Source organism: Hippopotamus amphibius, chromosome 10 (assembly GCF_030028045.1).
Source record: "Hippopotamus amphibius kiboko isolate mHipAmp2 chromosome 10, mHipAmp2.hap2, whole genome shotgun sequence".
Taxonomy (NCBI): domain Eukaryota; kingdom Metazoa; phylum Chordata; class Mammalia; order Artiodactyla; family Hippopotamidae; genus Hippopotamus; species Hippopotamus amphibius.
Window position 1 is genome coordinate 110,943,045 of NC_080195.1, and position 13,297 is coordinate 110,956,341.

At 46.7% G+C, this 13,297-nt stretch overlaps 2 protein-coding genes across 6 annotated transcripts in view; one reads left to right on the forward strand and one right to left on the reverse strand.

Moving 5' to 3' along the window:
- The window catches only part of ERG (ETS transcription factor ERG), a 262,203-nt gene extending 250,433 nt beyond the window's left edge, over positions 1 to 11,770 (reverse strand). For 2 of the 3 annotated variants that reach the window (XM_057697335.1, XM_057697336.1), the window contains exon 1: positions 11,178 to 11,770. The gene's annotated coding sequence lies outside the window, so the exon portion shown is untranslated. Of the gene's footprint in view, positions 1 to 11,046 lie in introns of all 3 variants that reach the window. The other variant, XM_057697337.1, reaches the window with a different exon arrangement.
- LOC130830246 (uncharacterized) lies at positions 11,443 to 12,763 on the forward strand. Of its 3 annotated transcripts, none has more exons than XM_057697347.1 (3): positions 11,443 to 11,551; positions 11,642 to 11,835; positions 11,950 to 12,763. In XM_057697347.1, exons 1-3 carry the CDS (start codon positions 11,504 to 11,506, stop codon positions 11,972 to 11,974), a joined length of 267 nt encoding a protein of 88 aa, XP_057553330.1. In that variant the 5' UTR covers positions 11,443 to 11,503; the 3' UTR covers positions 11,975 to 12,763. The 3 variants fall into 3 exon arrangements, with proteins under 3 accessions (XP_057553330.1, XP_057553331.1, XP_057553329.1); XM_057697348.1 differs by having other exon boundaries at positions 12,003 to 12,763; XM_057697346.1 differs by having other exon boundaries at positions 11,457 to 11,551; positions 12,040 to 12,763.
- Positions 12,764 to 13,297: the final 534 nt, after the last annotated feature.

The window sequence follows — 13,297 nt, forward strand, 5'->3', positions numbered from 1 at the left end:
TTAAGAATCTTGCTTATTCCAGAAAGGAAGCATGCATTTAACTTTCTCAAATACATGACGCGCAATTCTTATTTTTACTTGCTTGGATCGAAGACTAAAAAACAGTGTTTAATTTTGCTTCCTTTGCCATTGCCAACGTAACTGATTCTCATGCTCATCTGCACTTTTTGTATCTCCTTTCATCCAGCTTAGCCAGAATTTATCCCCAGCCTTTTGGAGAGGTAGCCTATGTTTCCACCAGGGCGGTCCTCGATGCTACATGTTTTCCTGATCTGCGCTGGCTGTGCCCTTGTCGGAGAGCAAAATGGTGTCATTTTGACTCATAATCTCAGAGGTTACGTACACCAGCATCACAGAATAGAGAAGTAACGCTGTGATGACCTCAAAGGGTAATTTATGGTCAGTAAGTCGGGTCTGTTTTCTGTCCTAAAACTCGCAGACGAGGACAGACTTATGAATAATTCTCAAAAATCAGGAAGTCTGCGAAAATCCTCCCTGTCTTATAAAGATTGCACGGTGCTCATCGAATCTCCTAAGGCCTCTGACTCCCTCCCCTCCACGGAGGTGCCTGGGCTAGAGTCCTGACGGCCGGGGCCAAAGAACGCAGGCACCTGCTCCAGCAAATCCACTCCGATTCCCCCTCATTCCCAGACACAAATTTCCATGAAAACCAGACACAGGACAGAAACCAGGGGCAGGATATTCCAAAATCGCTTCACATCTGCAGCCTGATTTCATTAGACTCACCGGCTTGTTTCTTTTAGCCTCTGTGCGTGTGACACTTCGCTGACACTGACCTTCAAAACCGTGGTGCTATCCAGACAGTTAAGGAAATAAGACCCGTGCAGGAGGGACAGGGGCCCTGGCTGCAGAGACGGGGATTGGGGATCGGTAAGTCTAGAGACACAGGGACAGGGAAACGCTTAGCAACAACTTTACGAGGTGACTCTACTGGGTGTTACTGGTCCTGTCACTGAATCCGCCCACACATCCCTACAGTATATGAAAGCTGTTCAGCCTGAAGGGGCAAAAAAAAGAGCCTCCACAGTTGACATTCTTAATCCAAGTTTTTACCTAAATATAGCAGTTTCCAAGAGCACATTTTAGCCATTTCACACCCGCAAACACCAGACCGGAGAAGCTGGTGGGGAATCCATGTGGGGACAGGGCGGGCAGCCCCACTGGGTCCTTGTCATCGTCTCTATGGGCCACAGTCCAGAGCTGCAGTCACGAGCTGTCTGAGTCGTTCGGCAATCTGTCTCCAAGGTCTTATTTGAGGATGCGGCAAATGGTAAGGACCCCTCGCAGGAGCAGCTGGACCTCAACCTTCCCTCCCGAACCACGCTGCCAGGCTAAGGCTCTGGGTGCCAGCGATGACACGGTTTTTCCTCCAAGATTCTAAGCACATGTGGCTCGCATCAATGCGTTCTCATATTCGCTCTGTGTTTAGGCCACTTGCCTCGCACGTTCTCATATTTACACATGTTCACTGAACGTAACCCCGAGTGAATTATTTAAGAAGGCTTAATGGGCTTCAGACTTCTCAAATAGAATTTAGACTTGAAATTAAATCCGTACTCCCGTGGGAAAGTGGTGCGTGGAACACAGCCTGTGGCATCAAGCGGACGTGCAGTAGGTCTCGGAACAGGATTGCAGTTACCTGGAGAGGATCTCACCTGGCGGCCAGTGTTCCATGTTGAATGAAACAGGACAGAACGACAAGATTTAACGTGTTGCCTGCGCTTGAAAGCAGCAACCCCCCCCATACCCCGCACAAACACTCTCGCTTTTTGGTTTATCCCTGGCTGACCTAAAATGAAGCATCCCCACAACAAGAGACAGGGAACGTATAGACCAGCACACAAAGCCTCGTTTGTTAGTTTTGAGTTTTCTGGTTTGTTTTTTTTTTTTAATAAATCGTAAAATCCTTTCTCTCTGTATTTGGATGCCAATAACTGCCCTGAATTAGGTGTTAGATTCTGTACAGCAAATTCAAGTTGAGAAAAGGCACACGTATCTTATTCAACACAGTTTTGTTTTGTTTACGGTAAGCACTGCCCACCAGGAAAAATAAACCAGAACAAGGGAGTGAAATTCCCTGCTGCACGGGTGGTAATGAACACAAACTATCTAGAAAAACTGCGCAGACAGGGAGTTTGCGGCAGACCAGCCCTGAACGGAACACAAACTTCTTATTCAGGGGACTGTGAATGAGTAAGAATCTACAGGGAAGGTTTTTACTTTGCATAAAAATTAAATGAAATCAGCTCTAAAACATGCATACGATAAAAGGGCTAAGTTATTCGATGACACGTTATATATGGTACATTGGTAATAACCAGCAGCATGTGAGGGTTGCGACTGGCTTGGCCGTGAACTTCAGCATTACAGGGAGGGGGAAAGGCCCGCATTAGATGCAATCTGCTATCACCAAACTGTGTGAACGTGTGCTCTCAGGAGTTTATTCTGTAGCAATCCATCTGACAGTCACCCTCTCTTTCTCTGGGATTCTAGCACCTCAGGAACGCTGTTCCTCAAAGTGATAAATTGCATTATCCTCAAGACACTGTCCACACACCAAATAAGAAATGTCATCCTGCTGCGATTTTCCTTAAACAGGGAATACTCAAATAAGATGTTTGCGCGTGAAGTTGTCACAGCACGATTCCAACAAAAACAGTGCTATTGGTCACCAGGCATATAAAGTTTCAGTCGGAAAGTAGATATTTGGTTTTGCCTTTGCAACGCGTGAAGTGGGTCAACAGGAAATCATACCTTATGTGATCGCTCCCCGATCTGAAAACTGCAGGTGTGATACGGAACGTACCATGCCAGCCTTCCCTTTTTTATTGCTGTCATTTCTGACTCCAGTGTGATGTACTGGGCACTACTGCCACAGGGCACACGAAGTCACAAAAGTTCCATTCCTGTGAGCAAGTTATATAATAGACTTCATAACTACTAATTATATGAAATCTGAACGCCTATGCTGAACCTATTCGACCTGCAGTGTCCAACGGAGGAGCCACCTACGGCTACTAAGCACGTGAGATGTAGCCAGTCCAAACTGGGATGTGCTCTATGCAGACTATACACTGGAGTTTGAAGATTTAATACAGAAAAAAATGTAAAAGCATGCTTCAATATTTTTATATAGAGGACACTCGAAGTGATAACATTTTGGACATGTGTTACATAAAGATTAATAATTTTAACAATTAATTATTAATTATTAATTTCATGTTTCTTTTTCCTTTTCTAACACGGCTACTAGAAAACTTAAAACTACTCTTGAGACTCGCATTCTATGTTCCCGGTCCAGTACTCCTCTGACCTTCCACCCACCCTGCCTCCACGTCACCCTGCCCCCTTCTTGTCACTTCTGTACATGGACCCTCTGCTCTGATCAAGAGAGACGCAGGGTCGACCCCCAGCTGGGTTCTGCCTCTACTCTAGCTTTGACGATCTGTGTAGCTCTGGGCACATCACTCGGCAATCCCGAGCCTCACTGCTGCTCTGGAAAATGGGGCCATGCAGCACCACCTTCATAGAGCTGTGGTGAGGATGCCCTGGGGCAACAGGGACCCCATGTCTGCACCGTCTGATGGAGTTAAGGTCAGTGACTGTGCTCTAAACGTCACATCTCACGTCGCTTTTGCAAGATTACTTTACTCTCTACCTTTTTTTTTTTTAATGTATTTGGCTGCACCAGGTCTTCGTTGCCGCACGCGGGATCCGGTTCCCTGACCAGGGATCGAACCCAGACCCCCCGCATTGGGAGCACAGAGTCTTAACCACTGGACCACCAGGGAAGCCACCATTCCCTATCTTTTAACTTCACACGTGGGTTCCTGAAATAGGTGTCTCGATTTCTCCTTCCTACGCCGTGTCATCCAGCCTCCCAAGTGGCCCTTCCTACAGCCCAAGCACCGCAGTGCCTGACTCCCCCACACTGCTGCCCAGAACGCCAATCCCTGCCCGTCTAGAGCCAGGATACACCATGGTGCAGCCCCAACGCACCCACCATCCAGAAGCATTTTCTGACCTTCCTCTGGCACAGTCTAGATCTCTGCTTATTTGGGGTTTTTTGTAAATTCATTTTATTTTTGTCTGCATTGGGTCTTTGCTGTGCGTGGGTTTTCTCTAGCTGCGGTGAGTGGGGGCTACCCTTTGTTGCGGTGTGCAGGCTTCTCAGTGCAGTGGCTTCTCTTATGGAGCACAGGCTCTACCCTCATGAGCTTCAGTAGCTGTGGCTTGTGGGCTCCAGAGCGCAGGCTCAGCAGTTGTGGGCTCTTCCTGGAGCAGGGATCGAACCTGTGTCCCCCGCACTGGCGGGCAGATTCTTAACCACTGCGCCACCAGGGAAGTGATCCCTTTTTGTTTCATTATTCTTACAAGGTGGACCATTTACACTCTATCTTGTTTCATAAAAGGATTTAAATTGACCCATAAGGATACAGGCGATAGAACAAGGTGTTTTTTTTTTTTTAATTCCAAAGTAGAAGCAAAATAAATAATAGAGATGAGGCTAAACGAGGGGAAGAACATGAAGAGGAGCTAAGAAGTCGGTAGCCCACCAAGCAGGCCACGGGGTCCTGCACCCATGCCGGAGCTGGGGCACACGCAGGCCTCCAAGCAGGATGGCATCCAACTCAGACAACTAGTCCTGATGCTGAGATGAAAAATGAAGTTCCCCCCAAAGTCTGTAAGAGAAAAGGGGCTGTGTGATAAAATAACAATTGTGCCCAACAGCTGATCTAGGGCAGGCACAAGGGTGGTCTCTGTCATGGCCCCAGATGGAGCACTTCAGCATCCCCTAGGGACCACTGCCGCCATCACTGTACAGTCTAGGGCCCTGGCTTAAGGTCGCAACCACCTGATTCAAGCAGGTGGCATTGCTGAATGTGCCACTTTTGTTGGCCTGTGCACTCACCCCTTTCTAGATCCCTTGGCCTGTGTACTCACCTCCTTTCTAGATCCCACAGCCTGTGCAATCACCCCCTTTCTAGATCTCATCGCCTGTGCATTCTCCTTCTTTCTAGATCCCATGACCTCTGATTCACCCCCTTTCTAGATCCCATGACACATGCATTCATCCCTTTCTAGATCCCATGGCCTGTGCGCTCACTTCTAGATTCTACAGCTCGTGCACTCACTCCCTTTCTAAATTTCAGCTCCTGAAGTCCTGATCCGAGGCTTCCCCACAGGGCCTCGCACTGAAAGGTCAGCTTGCCCTTCTGGTCTCTTCCTGGCACTTGCTCTTCTGTGACTCAGAATGCCCCTCTTCTGCTGGAGTCCTGAACCTTCTAAGTCTGGGTCAAATCTGACCTCAGGCGAGTCTCTGCCTACTCAGCACTCCATGTGTCCTCCTGCGTGAATTTCCACACATTTATCCCAAGGACGCTGCATTCAGAGTGAATGCTGTCAGCTATTCGGAGTGGAAAGGGCTATAGTTTTGTTTACATGTTGTCAATACCACTAGTTGAGCAAAGACTAACTTAGGCAGGCCACTAATGGCTGGAGTCAGACAGGCAGACAGGTGAGCTCTGGAATGTTCTGGCTCTTCCATTACATTTGCAGTTGCTTTTCTAATCTCTAGATATGTCCAGTGTCTTAGTCCCTATGTGATCCATGTTCCCATCTCTCTTTCAGGACAGTGCTCTCATTTAATAGGTGATCAATAAATTTTGATTGAGAAATGTGTTTCCAGGTTGCTTAAATTTAATAAAGAAAATTCAATGTGATTTAATATTTAATGTTTGCAAAGAAAAACTCACATGGATGCAAAACGAAGTTACAAATGCGATCTTAACATTTATATAACCCTTTTTTTGCCTCCTGGTAGTTTACTGTGGTTTCTACATACTTATGGGGTGATTTTCTGGACTCACCTCCAGTTTTACAATTTGGCTATGGAGTACGTAGGAGAAACTGTTCTTGTGGGATGTTCTGTTTGATCACCTATATTTACAAGTCTCAGAAAACTGCAAAAACCCATCAAATTTTATCATGAGGTAGGATTATAAGCCACTCAGACCTGATAGTCTTTCAGCTGTAAAACCCGCTCCCTTGGACTCTGCAAGCAGTGAGCAACAACCTCTTTCTCTGCTTTAATGGCAGGGTTTTGGGTGGGGTTTCTGAACTTAAATACTGCTAAGATGCTGACCTAACACCCCTTCTCCAAAAGAGGCTCACAGTATTCGCTGGGTTTCATCTTCATCGTCATTATTTCTATTTTAAGACCCTGTAGTGAAGTAAATTGTCCTGCCGGGGTCAAACAGACTAGAAAGTGCTTTTCAATACTGAAGAAGCAAATTTTTTCTTCCACTTCTGCTTATTCTGTCATCTTGCTGCTGTGACTTGCACTCCAAAAACAGCCAGCCTTGCACAAGACACATTTGAATTGTGTGCAATGATAGACCGAGATTTGTAAATCCGGCGGCAGGCTTTGTGAGGTTGGGTATGATTTTAACGAGATTCCATTCTTCTTCAAATGAGACTGTCTTAAAATGTTCCTAAGTCTCCAACTGATGTCTTTTTGAAATGTTTTTACCTTTTTTCCCAATAAAAGAAATCTCAACTTTCTAATATCTTTAATTTCAAGCTTTATGTTGAGATGGCAAGTGTGCGTGGTTTGTGTTTCCAAACATTTCATTTTACTAGCGTGCACTTCGGCTATTATTTATATTCAGCTTGGTTTTTTGTACATCCCATGGAAGAATCCTGAAATTGTCCTTGTTCATTCCTGGGGTCCCAAGGTGCCGCCGTGATCCCTTCCTTCCCGCCAGGCTCCTCATAACGACTTCTTTCAATCTCTTCTCAAAAGCCTGAGATCCTCATTCGCTCCAGCACAAGCAGAATTCCAAGCCTCGGTAGCACAGAGAGGAGGGAACAGCACTTTTCTGTCGCCTGTTCCAATCCACTGATTATATTAAGGCAACGGGTCATTAACAGAGCAAGATCTTGGATTTCTCCTGTTGTTCAGAAGAGCACAGAGCCTGACGTCCAGCTTAGTTCAGACAGAAAGGTGCACAACACCAGCTAATCCATTTCCACGATGCTGCTTACAACTTTTAACAAACTAATCCTGCCTCGAGGTGGACACGACGCCCCCCACCCCGCCCCACCAACCCGCCCGGAGCACAGAAAAACATGCACATTCGTCTCTCTTTTACTTTGCAACTTAACTACTTTCGTAAAGCCCCAAGGCTCCATAACCCACATTTCCACTCCGTCACGGAGAAAACGAACCTCCCCACCAAGGACGGAGAATCACTCAGCGGAAATATAACCAAGCAAATACACCACCACACAAGGCTGAACCCCTTCACTCCCCTGAGCTCAAACTGAGAGGCAAACACTCTTCTTCACTTTTAAATGAAGGTTTGGGAACCTTTGCCAAACCCTTAATCAAGGGAAAGTTAGGGTTTCCTGTTTTTGAAAAATCACCGTAGATGTGCCTATTTTTCTTTTCTTTTTTTTTTAACCATTCTGTGGGTTTTGTTTTTTGTTTGTTTATTATTTTTTACAATATATGTTTTTCTTCCTATCTGTTGGAGGAATGCTTTTCTCCCCTAGAGTAGGTTTCCCTGGAGGACTAATTATTGAAATAATAGTAGCACTAAAAGTAACCCCATATAAGACACTGTGAAAATCTCATTCCCACTAAACAGTTCAAAATTAGACAGTATGTTGTAACAGGAGGCACCCACAGATCTAGGTTTTCAAAACCCTTAGACATGCTAAAGGTTTGTTCTAGATCAGATCTCCCATCTAATTCTCTAGGGTTATGATTTTTTAAAGTGATAAATTAATTCAAAAGGCCTATTTTACGCACTTTGAAGATATTTCTGGCTTCACCCACGGCCATTCTGAAATAGGAAAAAGTCTCATAACTAAGCTTCCTTTGCTCACACTTTTGACCATGCACTGAGTCAAGGTAACTGAACCCCTTACTTTCATTGTCAAATTACTGTTTCTCATACGCAATCAGGGTCTTCCAGATTATGACAGGCTATTGTCAAAATAGAAGAACTTAAAAGTTACTTTAAATCTGAAACTCAGACCCAGTGCTCCATTTTTAGATGCACCCTTTAATTACTTGGTGGTGTCTACATCTTACTTACACTTAAATTTAGCAAAGTAATTTTAGATCACTTCACTACCTTCACTAGATCTGCAATGCTACAAACATAGAGCACCGAATCCTCTCTCCTTTAAATACTAAAATGTTTAAAATCAAAGGTAAAAAGTTAAAAGGGCAACATTTCCCCCAGGCTATTTTGAAAAAATTGGTGCCGACCACAGCCTCGCCTTTGGAGACTTCTGTTGTTTTTATCTACAGAATAACTGCTTTCAATCAATAAATGTGAGAAGGTGTATATTGACAATGCACAATGTACAACTGATTAACTGCTCCTAAGCCACGTGACGGTGCAAACAAGTACAAAGGAAGATGCCATCGTGACATCAACAATACAGGGACGGCTGGGAGACCTTGTGTGTGAGCGTCACCAACTACTGCAGGGACTTTCAAAGTCTCCCCAAGACTCCAACTCACACTGTTACTACCAGGTATCAAAATTCTCTGAAACTGTGTCCAAAATATTTGAATCCCTCTGTTGGGTCCGCTTCTTTTTCTTACAGATGCAACTCGAAAGCTTTGAAGACTTTCAAATTGAAGGTGCAGATCATAAACAAAGACTGTGTTTTGAAGAACGATACACCCCGGGAATGCCCCAGTATCCTTTACACAACAGGGAAAGAAAATGGAAGCCCTTTGGCATTCTCCTCCTCACTGGAAACACTTGCCTGGGAAGCAAAGGGTGATCAAGCCAGGAGGTGACAAAGAGACCTGCATTTAGAGAGATCAACCCCCAGCTTAAATGGAGAACTGACTTGTGGCATCACAAAGCTGGGATTCTGCTCATAATGACTTCCTTCTGATCTAAGTTACCTGGACCACATCTTCCTTCCCAGGCTCTAGCAGTCTCATTAGACGTGGGGGTCTCTCTGTCGACACCTCCTGAATGGAGTTCTACATTTATTTAACATGACACTGTCTCCCCACCCTCTGTGTCATATGACTGATGCTGACCTGCTCTGGTTTTTCACTGGGGAATAGGAAAAGATCTTAGGAACATGAGCTCCCCTGTCCTGTGAAGAAATGAATCCGCCCCCCCTCTATAATTTTTTGCTGTTTAAGGATAGGTAACAAGGAAAAACCAGAGCTAATATTAATTTTAGAAAAAAAAGTTGAAAGTTTCCTATTACCTACTTACGAAATATAATATCTTCCACGTATGCACAATATATAAAATTTTAGAATAGTATGAAAGTTCAAAATCAAGGTTGACATCTTTCAAAGAGGCTTTACATCTTACTCATATACCTAGCACTCCCCTGGGATCTCAGCCCTTACCACAAATAAAATAGCTGATTTTATGAGACTAGAAACTTAACAAGATTTGTCTTTAATACCAAAACATATAATAAGAACTGGAGTAGGCAATGCTTATTAACACGTGTACATGCAGCACCATTACATAATCCAATGGTAAACAAGAATTCTCAAAAATTTACCTAAAGAAGGCACAACAGAGTAAATCACCAAGAACTCATCATGAGAGAATAGATACGTGGAAAATAATATATCAGGATGCTACCCCGAATTTTTAAAAATAAAATGAAGTAATTACAAAGTGTCAGAAAAGAGAAGAAATCGAAATGTTAAGCATAACTGGAATTATATATTCTTAAATAACTCAAAAAGATATAATACCAGTTTGCTAGTTTAGTGTAATTTCCAAAAGTCCCTGATGCAAATTGAAGCCTGGGGTACCAGACCGCAAACAGTATTTGCGATATGTGTACAATTCCTAAAGCCCTTCTTCAGAATTAGAAAACTTTGCATAACAGCCACAAATTTGCATAGCTCATCCTGTTTCCGCCAGTATGTCAGTAGTATGACTAGCTCATTCATAATGTGATACACAGTGAGTTAATGTATCTGGTTGGGTTTTTATGTAATTTCCATTGCCTGATCTTCCCACAGATGAAAGCGCATGCTGCTGCCGGCACAGCAAAGGTTAACCCCAGGAATGTGACAGTTCTCCTGGTGATAAGGTGACGGGTAGCTGAGGCCGGTCAAGGGCTCTAAGCTATTTGGAGAGAATTGAAAATACTCAAAAATAATCTCAATGGTAAATAAACTCTATTCCCTATGTATGTCACCCAGGGAAGACAAAAAAAAATTTTTTTTAATCACACTGAAAGTTTTCTGAACGATGGAAGCTCCAGAAACATGCACAGTGGGAAATCTGTGGTACATATGAATACGTTCTTTGGAAGGATAACGAAATTATCTCAACGCATACAGAAAGAACTCTATTAAGTTCACATTTGCATTAGTTTATCCATTTTATTGGGCAGTTTAGTCTGATATTAATAATACTCTCAAAGTGCTTTAAAATGTTGCAAATAACTCTATGCAGTACTTTTTGTAAAAACATCTATACGATATATAATAGCGATACATGGATGATGGATTTCAGATAGAAACCAAGGCGGCTAGCTGATATACATATATATATATATACATATATATATATATATATATATATATATATATCATTCTTAAACACGCTAAGTTTCCCAGTTAAGGTGGTAAACGGGAAGCATATAAACATAACAGCTGCAGGCTGAGATGTCAGAAGGTGAAAAGACAGACAGAGGTGCAGAGAAAAGGGACTAAGTCCAGGTTTAGGAGCGCGCGGTGAGGGCGCCGTCGGAGGGCGATTCCACGCACAGAAACACCGACCCGGCAGTGACAGCCAAGCCCCGTGGGCTTTAATTCAAGCCTTATTTCCATTCCAGACAACAACAAATAACCTCTTGCTCGGTGCCCCAGACGCGGCCCCCGAGGTCTGCTTTCCCGGCCCTCGCCGACTGCAGGGGTCTCCTCTCCTCTCCCTCCATCCCGGCCTCGCGCGCCTCGCGAGGACCTGGGCAATGATAAGCCGTCCCTCCCGGCGTCACACACCCCACCTGTGCCGGCGCCGTCGGAAGAGCCGGGTCGCGCCGTCGGAAGAGCCGGGTCACCCCGCCGCCACAGTCCCCGCCACCGCCGCGTCCTCCAGCGCGGGAGCCGGGCTGGGCGCGCGGGGCGCGGGACTTACCGGGAGGCGAGCGCCGCCGTCGGGGGAGGGCGTGTCCCCCACGTGGGTGTCCGCGCGTGTCCGCGCCCGCGTGCGCCCGCGCGCGTGCCTGGCCGTGGGCGCCGAGCCGGGCGGCACTGAGTCCCTGGGCGCCGACGGGCTCAGCCCATGGTGTGCGCGCCGGCCTCCGGGAGGCTCCGGCTCCCGCCAATCGCCGAGCAGGGTTGTCTCCCCGACGCACGACTCGAGATCCGGGAGTGCGCGCCGGGGGCGGGGCGGGGGCACGGGGGCGCGCGTGTCCCGGTGCGCGTGGGTACGAGTGCGCGCGCGTGTCCAAGTGCCCGTGGATGTCCGTGCGCGCGCGAGTCCAGCTGCGCGTGGATGTCCGTGCGCGCGTGGGTGTGCGAGCGCGCGTGTCCGTGAGCGCGCCCTCGGGCTGGGGAGGGGTGGCAGCGCGGGCAGGTCTGGACCCTGCTTGGCTTTAGGAAGCAGCTGGCGGCTCGGAGGAGGAAGAGGAGGAGGAAGAAGAGGAGGAGGAGGAGAAGGAGGAGGAGCGGAGCCTGGGACAAAGTGAGCCAGAGTCCAGGCCCCGGCGGCGGCGGCGGCGGCGGCGGCGGCGGCGGGAGACGAACCCAGGACGCGCCTCCAGGAGGGGAGAGGAGCGAGGACCGGAGAACAGGCGAGGGGAGGGGAGGGGAGGGGAGGGGAGGGGAGGGCCCGGGAGGTGGAGGATGCCGCCGAGGTGCCTGCTCCTCGGAACTTAGTGAGAAGTAATTTTTTCCCCCAACCTCAGCCGTAACACACATTACAAATATTAAAAGTTAAAACTGTTTGTTTCCGGAGAAGTTTGAAATGACCACCGACTGTCTCGGATGCTGATCAGAATTAAGACGACGTCGCCCTCAGATTAATGAAGAGACGCGGTGCCAGGTGCCGCCGGCTTTAGTAAGACCTGAAGTCACTACCCGCGCATCCCGAGAGCGTTGGGACCGGATGCAGGCGGCTCAGGAGGAGCGGGATGCGGTCGCGAGGATGCCAAGATGTCCAGGAGACACCCTGGCCTGATGGACAGACGCGGTGACTGCAGCCCTCCTGAGAACAGTGTCCGCAAGATACAGCCTCCCGGGGCGTGGGGGGTGGGGGGGCGGCGCGAGGTTTGGCTCAACGGGCCGGGGGCACTGTGCGAAGCCCCTCCCGATGTTTCAGGTTATAAGTGAATTCTGACATCAAAATCGCGCTTACCTGAGTGTTGCTTCTCGTCACTCATGTCCCGCGGGGACCGTCACGACCCTCCCTGCCTGATCGCTAGGAACCCATCCCAGAGCGTCCTCTTGCAGACTCTCCCCTTTCAGACCAAGTGAAAACTACTCGTGTCCCTCCCGCTCCAAACTTTAACAGCCAAGAATTTCAGCAAACAGCCAGAAAGAAAAGCTAAGTCCCCCCCCCACCCCCCAGCCAAGGGAAGGGAGGGAATAAGCACTCCTTTAATTTGAAAAATAATAATTAAAACTCCCTCAACTTTTAAGGCCAGGCAACATAATCTATTAATTGGTCACTATTAACATGCAGTTTTATTGACCATAGCACACAGAAGTCTGATTGTGAAGGAGGAGTGTTTTCAATGAAAGTGGAGTTATTTTAGCTGCAGACGTGTTTACATTTCTGTGGTTTAGTCTATAACTTTCTCTTTTTCTTGCTTCAGAATTCTGCTCCATGAAGCAAAGCCCTTAGCTCCCAGACATTCCAAAAAGTCTGCCAAAATAATAGGAAAAAAAAGAGAGGGAAGAAAAAACACACAGAGACCCCCAAGTCTGGGTCAGGCTCAGGGTTGTAAGTGGGCATCACGAGTATGCCCCCTCCCCACACATTTTCCAGTTTGAAAAAAAAAGAAGCCCTTCAGGGCTCCGTTTCCTGTTTGCTGGAGAAAAAATAGGATGGGTCTAAGCAGCTGAGTTTAGGAACCGCCTTCTCCAGAACCTATAGATTCCAAGAGGTTCTTTAACCCTAGAGATGCCAAAATGAGGCCATTGATATGAAAATCTACCATTCCACGCTCTCCAGGGAAGTGCTTCTCTTTTAAATGGACAATCTTCACAAACTACAAATGCATTCTTAGGAAATTTCTTGAACAAACAAGCACA

Coding starts and splice junctions, on each gene's coding strand:
- LOC130830246 (XM_057697346.1), top strand. Junction 11,836..12,039: donor GAGCGAGGACCGGAGAACAG/GCGAGGGGAGGG, acceptor GATGCTGATCAG/AATTAAGACGACGTCGCCCT.